Raw genomic sequence first — 12,209 nt, 5'->3', positions numbered from 1 at the left:
TATTTTCAACTCGCAGCAACAACGGACGACCTACTCGTGGATTTGCCATGGGCACTGCTCTAGTTTTATGAATGTTTATTTTGTTTTATTAGATTTTTTATTTTGGTGTGGACAGACGATAACGTAGCTCCAAAAAGCATCTCATTTTATTTCTATATCAATATACTTCAGAAAAATAAATTCCGAAATTTCTTAAGCATGTGATTGATTCCTCTAAAATTTGTTGATTGATTGTAGAATATTAACAGTAAAATAAAGAAAATATTTTTTTCCCCCAAGCATTTAATTTCTGTAAGGATGATTTTTTTTTTCAAAATTATATTGATGAGTATATAAACGTGATCCTTAAACGAGGAAATATTACAAGTCAGTAAGAGCACTCGGTTTTCCTTGTAAAAGAGATACAAATCGCTGTCATCCCGCCCTCGCCGTTTACTTTGCCTTACATCTGCCTGTAGGCACACCGTACTCTAAATAAATCTGAATTGAAAGCAGAATATGCCGAATACCAATGCACTTGAAGTTTTTATTTTGTTCAAAATTAACAAATCAATACTGTTAATAATTTCTCGCTGAAATGCACACCACTGGTTAAAATGTCTGAAAAATGAAAGGAAATAATGGTAGGAAATATGTTATTTAACACTTTTGTTTAACCTACTTTTGATGCATAATACTGAGGCTTAATGATTGTTATTTCATTCTTAGGACAACTTGACTACTTCATGAAAAGTTAAATACATTCTTATAATTAAACTCACTAAATCTAAACGAAAAAAAAAAATAATAAAAGAAAGTTAATATAGTAATTCATCTCAAATTCATAATATCTATGAAAGTACATTTGCAAAAAGAAATATTTTCATTCATATTATATATTTTTTAAATGAAAGCAATTAAAAATGTCGAACTACAATATATTCTAGAAACTTACTGTGCTATTGATATAGTTGAAGCATTTACGGAGTGGCAGCCTCAATTTAGAGATGACAAGTTGATGGTAATACACAACTTCTATTATAATAGAATGAACTTCTGCAACGTTGTTGTTTACAACTGTGACATTTACATCCTCAGATTCCATAGACTCGTCGACATACTAAGTAAAAAAGATAATTAAAACACCTCAGATAATTCATATTTACGTAGACTTGTTAATACATTAAATCACATATATTATTTTAAACATAGGTAGAGTATCATTTGAATTACATCAATGCTTTTCAGCCCCAAATGAAAGATGAAATATACATCGAACAATTGTTGATATTCGTTTTGTATTTGTTTTGTTATGTTTTAAGGCAACATTTTTGGTTCTTATAGCACTTTTTTTCCTGTCTTATATTTGTTAATTTTTGTTTTCTTAGATCCCGTCAAAATATATCCAAAAAAAAAAAATTCCTGTTTTGTTAAACTTGAATCTTTTATTCTAACATAAGAACGTCTACGTTATTCTCAACTTTTTTTTTTTTTACTTTTAGTTGATTGTATGTTGATTGATTGTTTTCACATATTCAAATTTTATGAATACTAACCATCCTGATTAGAGAGCCTATCCCATCCAACAAGTACACACTGACTACCGATGCCCCATGGATTGTGAATGACACGCTTACAAGGTTTGTCGACTGTTCAGATAATGACAAAAAAAGAGACATATTGTGGTGTCCATGTTCTGGAAAAGAATATCCCTTGCTTGAAAACAATGCTTCGTATGCTGATCCGGCGATTGTAACTGGTAACGATACTTTTACGTCGGTCACCGCTTGACAGGCTGAAATAAGATAGTTGTATGTTGATTCCAAAACGTCCTATCAAACATGACTTATTTTTAGATAAAAATTCTTCTAAAAGAAAGTGTCATGTTCTTTATTGTAACAAAAATAAAGGAGTAAATGCGTGATGTTCCTTGAGATGAAAATTAAAAGTATAGCCTCAAATAACCTTAAACTGCCTTTCTTTGAACAGAATATGGCTTTTGTCAAATAAAATGAATATATTTTATATAGGTTAAATGTAATTGCATCTTGAATTGCAAAGATATAGTTACCTCTTTCACAAGCATAGCCTTCAAAACCAAGTTTACACTTCATACATATTCCCGTGTCTGGGTAACATTCTTCACAGTTTGATGGACACGGTTTAGAACACTGAGGAACTTCGACCACATGATTAGGACAACCTTGGTAAAGAAAAAAACAATATGACATGTTCAACACTTAAATCACACTTCATTTTTTGACACAAAAAAAATATTTACCATAAACCTCAACTTCACAGAGGTCACCATAAGCCATGTTTGAATACCCGGAAGGGTAGGTAACTCCGGGCAGACGTTCATTGTAAAAAATGACGTATTGTCCATGGCAAGGACAATCAATAGACACGTGATCAGGAATGGTTTCTCTTGTGTAATTTGTATCGTGGTGACATAGGATTCCGTCATGACGATTGGTGGTGTTCGAAATGTACAAATAAAATCCTAGGAAAACTGCCGTATAGCCATTGTTTATTCCTATAACAAACAAACGTAATATAATATCGGAATTATTTTTTCTTTGAATAGATAAAACCAAATTTATTATAATTAAAAGAAACCGCATAAACAACTACACATTTTCTGGTGACACAAAATGGCTTAATTATAATGACGTTTTCGCCATTATTCATGTGCAATTTTTAAGAACAAAACTGTACATTAAAGAGATAAATTATATATGCATTACCCCACTGTACGTTATCGGTCCTGAAGTAAATTACGACATGGTCTATCGTGTATATTTTCCCCAGATTAACCCACCATGTTATTTGTGTTGATGGTTTTGATATAGCACACTGTCCACTTGAGTAATGGCGTGACGTATATCGTCCATCAACTGCTTTATCGCTTGTTCCCGAAGAGGAATATGTCGCAGACTGCCAAGTTCTTTTCTTGTAACTGAGATTTTCTAGATCTTAAATTAAAAACAAAACCTTTGATTCTTTTTTGCAGAATAGAGAGTGTTAATGATTTGTTTTTAAATGACCACGGTATAACTTCATGAATCCCCTAAACTATAACCCACCTGTTTTTCTACATACATTGAAAGTACACGAATGTTTCAGTTTAATAGGTAAATTAATGAGGAACTTCTCCTTAGTGAATCCAGTTGCTAAACTGGACTGGTGCTCTAAAATATTTTTTTTTTCCAGATAAAATGATGTAAATGTACTTTCGGACATTTATTAATTGCCGTTGGGTATTGGTGCTCCAATTTCATCGGATCATTTTTACCTTGCACGAAGATGTTACAACGTTTTGTTGATCATTTAAATATGCAAATAATATGATGAATCAAAATGTCGTCTTAACTGGTCTTGAATAATAGCTGATTGGCTTCAACATCAAATGCTACTTTTGATATGGTCTATTTCATGTACCTCCTCAGACGTGTGGTTAACCATGCCACGTTTTAAATATTGTCATATGGGAATAACTCGATCAATACAAAAAACATACGTGTAGCAAAATAACTGTTCGTCTTTAGTTTGTCCCATGTTTTTCTTCCCTCATTTTTTTATAATTGTTTAATCAAAATGCACATACTTATGAAAAAAAATACAGTTGAAATCAATAAAAGTAAAAATTCAAGATACGTGTATCTTCATTGACAAATAAACTCTCATGAACGAAAACAAATTTCTTACGAAGATTTGTAATTGGATATGTTTCAATCGTTTCACAATTTGGAACTCACACTGAATACCTCGCACAATATCAAAGATATCATTCGGGTTCGATATTGAACCCTGAAGCGAACGAAGGGACGTTTCAAGATGAACCTAGTCTGAACACAAAAGTAATTATTATTATCGAAATATCAACCGAACAATGGTGGAAGAAAAAACTTAGGACAGTGTATAGTATGTTGATCCTGCTGAATCATTTGTTACAGTCTGTGGAGTATTTTTGATATCCTTCTAAGGCGATCAAGACATTCCAAAACACCAGCTTATTTTATATGTGTTTGCATTGTTTGTATTACTAAGCGTTGGTTATATAAAGTAATGAATTCAATTGAGACTGTTGATAGATCTTTTTTCATCAACCTGTTTGACAGTAGATTGCCCCATGTAAAAACTGTTCATACCAGGAGCATGTCTTTGCGTATCGCAGTAACTTAGATACGAAATCTCCATATACAGGTGATGAAGGTATATTGATATATATTTTAAGTCATCACGTTTTTCACAAACTGATGTTGTTATATTGCCATCAATGTCCCTTTCCAGTATAATATTTAAATATTAAACTGATGGCTCGGATTTTATGGCTCATGTTGAATTAATTTGTAGGGTTATACAATCATTTTTTATTTTGTTGGTCAAAGATAAAACAAGAAATAATCTCCTTTCCAAATTTGTAATTTTCAAGGAATCCACACAATTTGGCCAAACAAACTTAAATGATTCCAAAATACTTTAATTTTTTAAAGTTCGTTTTATCTGTTTTTGTGTATTTGAATGATTTGTTTTTATTTATAATGCAAATATCTTTTTCAAGATATATTACACTTAAAAGTATTTTATTTACAACTACAGAAAGAATAATTGTAATAAAGCAAGCGTATATACTCACCCTTCCTACACATTTCGAGACACATGAGTCTGCAGGCCTCGTCTTGAAACCTACTCTGGACTAAAGGACAACCTGAAAATAAACATTACAAATTATCTAGTTTAAATGTAAAGACAGTATGCACCTTTTTTGTTTTATTGATATCATCAGTAGGTACCGTAAACTTCTACTTCGCAGAGGTCAGCAAAAGCATATTGACTATGTTCTGCATAGTATGTGACTCCTGGTAGTCTCTCATTGTAATATATAACATAGCGTCCAACGACGGAACAGAGAATATCCACCACCGATGGTATTGTATTCTTGTTGTATATTTGGTCGTGAAAACAAATGACGCCATCTTTGTGGTTAGTGGTGTTCGAAACAATGATTGAAAATCCTAGTAATCTTTTTGAAAATTGGTTATCTCCATCTGTCAAAACAATATATTTAAATCATTTAATTTTAAGCAAAATAATAATATATGAATATTCATTTGTTTATGTGTATATTTGATTTATACATTTAATGCAAAGAGAAATATAACAGATTTATTTATCTCACCCCATATTCTGTTATCCGTTCTGGAGTAAACAACAATACGTTCAATGCGACGAAGTTTTTCTAAATCCACCCTCCACATTACAAACGTTTGGCCGTTTTTAGTAGAGGTGCATTGACCGTTGTATATACTCAGATCACTCTTTTTACCATCAACGAGTCTGGAACTTGGTTGTCCGTCAAACAGTGTATGTAGTTGAAAAGTCGGGCGATGTAATGCCAAATTAACTGGATAGGAAAAACATAACAATGTGTTATTGATATGAACCTTAGGACACTATTCATATAAATTAGAATATTTCACTTTTATAATATCTAAAGAATGTAAAAATGTTGTTTATCATGAATAAAAGTCACTGGGTTTCAAACGGCATTATAGAAGTCAACAGTCGTAAAAACATCATTTTTCAATTTTAATTTTTGTATAAGGAATAAAATCAACAGCTTACAAGTTTATTCGAATATAAAATTGATTGGTCTGTTTGCGCTTTTTAAGAATTAAACTATTTCAACTTATCTCATATTTGTAAATTTGGAAGCTATTACGTTAATTCGTTACAATTTAATTATCAGCCATTAATTGTTTATTAAAATGGCCAAGTGATGGCTTAAATGGTATGATTTCACAAATTTCAAACGTCATGTATGGCAGACTAATACGTTTATTTTTACGTTAGTTACTTCACCTAGACAACTTTTTTTGCACGATACGAACTATTTTTCTGCCATTTTTAGTAAGATGGTACATTTCAAACAAAAATTAATTATTTTACAATGCTATTTCAATTTCGGTAACCCAACAACTTTTATACAGGACGACATTCATTTGCGATTTACCAGACATTAATGGTACTCTGCGACTTATTTTTGCGACAAGCATTTCGGATATCTGTTTTGCTAAATCAACCATAAGACAATACGTGATTCGGGGCGAGAAATTTGATGCATCGACGAAAGTCTCAAGAACATTTTTCTCACGTGAATGAAAGCTGGCTTATAGCAGTTCAAAAAGAATTCATTAAAAAACAACTAAACTAACTCACTTCGTTCATAAGAATTACAAAAGTGTCCGGAAAAACCACGGCGACAGCCTCCGAGACATTTTCCAGATTCGTAGTTACAATGGTGACAATTAACTGGGCAAGTCTTTAAGCAATCCCCGCCATAGAATCCCAAAGGACATCCTTGTTGTTATAAAATAAAACAAAGACATTACAGAGAAATGATGCATACATAAATATAGAATCGTCCAGTATTTACAAAATGTGTCATATTAGCTACACATGAATTGAAATTACATGTATGATTTTTAAAAGAATACGATCATATTATGATTGCTTGATATCTCATGTAATGATGACATTTTTGTATTCTTTTATATATTAATTACTATAAAAAGACACAGTTCTGATTTTTTTTAAATTTTGTTTTGTTTTCGCAAAAGATAGAAACAGAAGTAAGATATACCTTTTTAGTCATAAAGATGAAGGATAATATAAGAAAAAAATATAAAGATAATAAATATTACCATATACTTCAACTTCACATAAACTAATCTCCACTTTATCAGAATAGCCAATTTTCAATGACAAGTTCCCTTCTCTTGTGTTGTAGAATATCACATAGCGGCCTTGGGAAATACACTCAATGGCTATCCTAGACGTAATGGTTGATACCGTGTAGTTGGTGTCGTGATAACACAGGACACCATCTTTCTTGTTGGTTGAGTTTGATACATATACGGCGAAACCGAGGAATCTGCTTGCATAGACGCTGTTAGCTTTGTGTGTATAAAACAGGATAATATATCTCATTGATACCCAAAAAGTAAAATCTAATACTTTAAATAAAACTTAGGTTACTATTTATTTGTATATACATATTACACCAACTATTCACCTATTATGAAAAAAATAACAGCATACCAATCGCTCTGATTTTAACAAAACACCATTCAATATATATATCAACTCCTTTTTATGCATTGGTACAATAAACTTCAGTAAAAAAAAAAACAAAAAAAAAAAACAAAAAAAAACAAAACAAAAAAACCCCAAAACAAACAAACAAACAAACAAACAAAAAACAAAACGAAACAAAAAAAGTCCAGTATTAATGCGAATGTAGGTGTCAATGTACACTATGGAATCATCTCATATTATCTTTTAAAGAACAGCAATTACCATTGATATTGAAGATTTAAAAAAAAATAGATTTTTATGTATTCATCGATGTAAAAATAAATTTTAATGACATAATTCTTAATATTCCCCGTCCAAATGAAAAGACATTGCGTTAAACATTGTTTCTTACATTTGATGTTCAAAACAATCAAAGTAATAGAGAAAACAATGACGGAAACTGGTTAATCTTTACGAACTTTTGAAATAATTCAGATAGTTGCTTAACCTTAAATTTTTGGTAAAACGTAGTAGCATAGCTGAGAATATCAAACGTAAAATTTGAAGAAAAAATAACAAACTTTTCTTATCCATTGAAGCATTATGCAAACTATTAGAAAGAAGCAAATACAGAAACAGGAATAAAAAAGATGAAATTATCAATTTAATGTGTTTAATATGCTGTTTCTGTGTGTCACGCAATCCCGCAAAAGTTTTCTGAATCATAAAACATGGGAATGAAGTCATTAAGAATTTATCTGGACCACAAAAACGCCCAAATCTGTGATAAATGGATACCTTTCACTGTTTCCAAAATCGATATCATAACAAAACAAAAAAACTTAAAAGAAAATCATTGTAGTAATAATTTTTTAAAGTACAGATTTAATGTTTATTTATGAATTATCCAGTTGGTTGCGTGTGCTTTCTTAAATATTTGTTAAAAGAAGACTCGTAAGTAAAAAGAAAGAAACAATTTATAAAAGTGAAATGAGCTTACCAAATGTAGATCCCTCTGTCACGTGGTACAATACAATCTTACTGATACTGTTTATTGTCTCTAAATCAACTAACCACGTGACTTCAGACGAGGCAAAAGATACGGCGCACTGGTTTCCAATTGCTGATAGATTAGTATACAGTCCCTCCACTGCCTTGTCCGACGAATACTTGTCAAGTGTCTGCCAAGTCGGTTTTTTATACGCTAGGTTATCTTTGGGTTCAAAAGTAAAAAAAAATCACATTAACAATTTTCATACAACAGTAATATCTTAAATGTGCTAAGATTTGGTTTAATTAGAGCATAATGTAGCTTAGACATATATTGTTAATTATGTTGTTAAATGATAACGAACAGATCATGATATAAAAATGGTACCAGTCAAATTTAACACTCACAAAATATATCATTTTACCATTTTTTTTATTTTACGAGGAAAAAATACAACAACTACACTTAAGGATTTGTCAATCTATGTTCTAAAAAGATATTGTCGTTCATAAGTGTTATGAGGTAATTTAAGACATACTTTTTAATATGCTTAACTTAGATGGAAAACGAGTGTATTTTATAACAGTTTTTTAAAGAAAAAAACACCTTAATTTAAAAAAAAGAAAGAGAAAAAATCATGTGTTTGCAAATGTAGAGAAAAAAATGAACATTCGTGCGATCAAAAGTATAACATAACAAACCAAGTTAGTAATTCGTGTACTTACATCCCGTCATCAGACTTGGCATAAATACAACCAGAGTAAGCAAGACACAAGTTAAAGGCATCATAGTTTTGATAAGAATGCCGGCTCTCACAATTTTGCACTCTCTGACAAATCACTATTACTAATTTCACTGCCGCCAGACTTCATTTTTTAAAAGTTTTTTTTTTCTTTTTTTTCTATCAGCAGACTTGTAATGATGATATAATGTGTTTTTGAAGTATATGAAACATAAACAAGATGCTAATAATCACATGTTATTGCAAATCAATATCAAAACATATTATTGTGAAAGTTTTGAATAATTTAGACACAACGCAATGTTTACCGAATTTTAAAATTTTCAGTTGATCATTTAAAAAATAATCACCTGGGATACGTACAAACAATACTCTTAAAGCAGACGAAAGGAGTCTCACATATACACAGTGATATATGTATCTCTCCGTCAACAAAATGTCTAAATACATTAAAAAGATTAGCGTTTAGTGATGCCTGAAGATGAACAATTTTTACTGTTGTGTTACACAGAGAGAGAGAGAGAGAGAGAGAGAGAGAGAGAGAGAGAGAGAGAGAGAGAGAGAGAGAGAGAGAGAGAGAGATATGAGATGAGATGTGTCTTATATCAACACAGTGACATCTGTACCTCCCCTTCAACTAAACGACAATGTATGGCAATATGATAAGTGTTTATTGCTGATGCCTGTGGATAAACACTATTCACTGTGACGTTACTATGCAACAACAACAATGTTTGCAACCAATAAAAGAGCCTATAAAGAACATTACAAGGATAAATCGAGTTAACACATCAATCACATATTTTTTTCTGCAACCCCATTGAGCAGTAAAGGTTACTCAATGGAGGTTAAATGAGGTAGCAACAGACCTCATGTTCTCCTATAACTAATTAATTTTACCATATTAAATGACACGGTATGTGAAGATACATGCATGCAATTCTATTTCTGTGTGTTAGCAACAGAAAGCTTTTAAATTTCAAAGGGTCAATATTATCAGAAAAGTAACGGAATCAAATGTAGCGTACAATGTAAAAATGTCTGCAAGAAATGTATGGGTCTGGAGTGTTTCTTTTTTTTTCTTTTGTATGTTCATTATAACATTGATTCATATTGTTTCAGGTTATGCTAATGTGAATTTAATCGAAAACACAAAGAAATGTAAAATTTGATATTTCAACAGGTCTGTCTTCTCTCTTTTTAATGACAGTCTTGCTCTTTTGCAGGGTTTGACTTTATATCCTGCTCTGGTGATGGAGTATAACTGTATTTGTTTTTAACATATCTAGAAAAAAATCTAAGAAATACCGATTTGTAATAGTGCTGTTTATAAAAATGTATCTAAATGTAACGTCTATAAAAAATGCTGACTACTGCTTTTCGAATGTTGTCACTTAGAACAACAATGGACCAAAACATTTTTTATTTACTCTCATTACAAAAATCAAAAGTTTCATCATTTCACCGTAAATTACTACCACGATGTGCCTTGTTCTCTTATATTCACTATATAAACACAGCACAGTCTCAATTTTTTGCTAATATTTTTTTAGTAAGAGATTTAATTGAATCTGTTTAAATGGTTTTTTTTTTTGCTTGGTAATATTAAATGGATTTATTGAGCAATTTAGGATGATTACAGTAAATATGCGTGCTTGTATCGGTTTATTTCCGTCTTTTAAATGTTATATAAACCAATTGTTCTCGTTGAAAATTATAATTCAATATATGTACTTTTTATTGATTCCCTTGTAAATAGCCTGTAAGAAGATGGAACCAAATCGCCAAATATCTTCGTTACATAATTCTAAACTGCTTAATAAATAACCAGAGCCACTGGACAAAACTGTTAAATGGATTTTCAGAGATAAACAACTCGCATCATCTCAATGCAAGTGCGGAGCATCGGGGGGGGGGGGGGGGGGGGGGAGGGGGAGGGGGGAAGGGGGTAGTAGGGCCTGTACACCCCCCTGCTCTTTCTCGCAGCAAACATTGTGTTTTATTTATGATGTAAAAAAGTGAATAAAATGGAAACGGCCTCCCACTTCTTCTTTTTTTTTGGGGGGGGGGGGGGGAGGATGTATAACATTGAATTGAAAAGAAGGAAACTAACAGCAAGATAATTGTTATATGAAGTTAAAGAGATGCTCTGCACCCTCACCCCCGAATCCCCCTACCCCACCCTAACCCCGCGGATGATTTTCATGATCTTAAAACTTCCTCCTTTTTTGTTTGGTTTTTTTATTTGCTTGTTAATTTTTTTAAGAATGAATTTGCCCTCACCAACATTAAAAAACGATGCTATGTACCTGCATTGAGAATCACTTTAGGAAGAACAACGCCAATATCACACTTACTTTCCTTGGTATTCTTAAAACGCACCGCCCAAACTATTTGTCTAGCATTCTTTTATTATTGCACTTCTGTGAAATACACTTGAATGTGAATTTTTATTTATTATAATCAATTGAATATTGTGCGCTTGCGTGTAATACATGTAACACGTTCTTTTGTGTTATGTTTTATGAAGTTTGATACTTTTGCACTTGGAATGACTCTTAATACAACGCAGAACGCAATTACTGATTGGTCAGAACAAAAGGTCACAAAAGATCAGAAATGAATACTCTCTCTAGATGGCGTTATCGTTAGCACGCATAGGTATTGTCTTTTCGGCCATGAGTTTATTTACAGCGGAGCGGATCAGAAACCCTTAAAACTGACTTGAGAAGATGGACATGTATGTACTAACGGCAACTTCTTTAGTCGCCATGTTTATTTCCCATACTATCCTGCGAGCCTTGACAAGTTTGTAAATCTATGTTAAATACATGATCCCATGCAGTAAAATATATCGATTTAAAAAGAGATCTATATAGTGTAAGACCATAGTTAGGGAAACACTGTACTCAAACACTTGTGCCTCAACATGTTAAAAGCACCGAATGTTTTTTTTACCATATAACTCACATGTGTTTCTTCTAAAGTTTTTTTTTCTGTTTACAAGCGCCTGTTTTAAACGCTGCGATTGGATCAAACACGAGTGACAAATGTCATAGAGTAAACCTTCAATTCTAGTTAGTCAACTAAATCAAAAGTGAGGTGTAAGAGTTAATAAAATGAATAAAACATCTTAAATGAAGAGAATGTCTTCAACAAGAGTTTGACATAAGTCCACTCAATGGTAATTGTAAACTCACATACAACGTCTTTACATTTATGACAAGTAGGAATACACAAGTCGGTATATGCAATATTAATAATCAATCAAAGTACTGATAGTACTGAATAGCGCTAACCCAGCTTCTGTTTGTATAGAAAAGGTATATGTATATAACGTTTCAGCTTCTGTATACGCAATACATTTCCGCATCACTGCGTGGCAGCGCCTGCAATGATGTATGTAAGCCCCGTACA

General features: G+C 31.9%; 1 protein-coding gene across 1 annotated transcript; it reads right to left on the bottom strand.

The window, feature by feature from the left end:
• Window positions 1-432: 432 nt before the first annotated feature.
• LOC128174903 (uncharacterized) lies at window positions 433-11,565 on the bottom strand. Its single transcript, XM_052840329.1, has 13 exons — window positions 11,517-11,565; window positions 8,126-8,272; window positions 6,687-6,944; window positions 6,202-6,342; window positions 5,162-5,386; window positions 4,776-5,030; window positions 4,619-4,690; window positions 2,727-2,954; window positions 2,261-2,515; window positions 2,051-2,182; window positions 1,536-1,774; window positions 935-1,099; window positions 433-480 (listed from the first exon to the last, which is right to left on the bottom strand). Exons 1-13 carry the CDS (start codon window positions 11,563-11,565, stop codon window positions 433-435), a joined length of 2,214 nt encoding a protein of 737 aa, XP_052696289.1.
• Between the last annotated feature and the right edge of the window lie 644 nt (window positions 11,566-12,209).

This window comes from Crassostrea angulata, chromosome 2 (assembly GCF_025612915.1).
Source record: "Crassostrea angulata isolate pt1a10 chromosome 2, ASM2561291v2, whole genome shotgun sequence".
Lineage (NCBI taxonomy): Eukaryota > Metazoa > Mollusca > Bivalvia > Ostreida > Ostreidae > Magallana > Magallana angulata.
Note: the sequence above shows the minus strand (reverse complement) of the source record. Positions and strands in the feature narration are given on the sequence as shown.

Coding starts and splice junctions, on each gene's coding strand:
- LOC128174903 (XM_052840329.1), bottom strand. CDS start 11,565: ATGGCGACTAAAGAAGTTGCCGTTAGTACATACATGTCCATCTTCTCA. Junction 4,691..4,775: donor CTGCGAAGTAGAAGTTTACG/GTACCTACTGAT, acceptor GTTTATTTTCAG/GTTGTCCTTTAGTCCAGAGT. Junction 2,955..4,618: donor TCTCGAAATGTGTAGGAAGG/GTGAGTATATAC, acceptor TTTTAATTTAAG/ATCTAGAAAATCTCAGTTAC.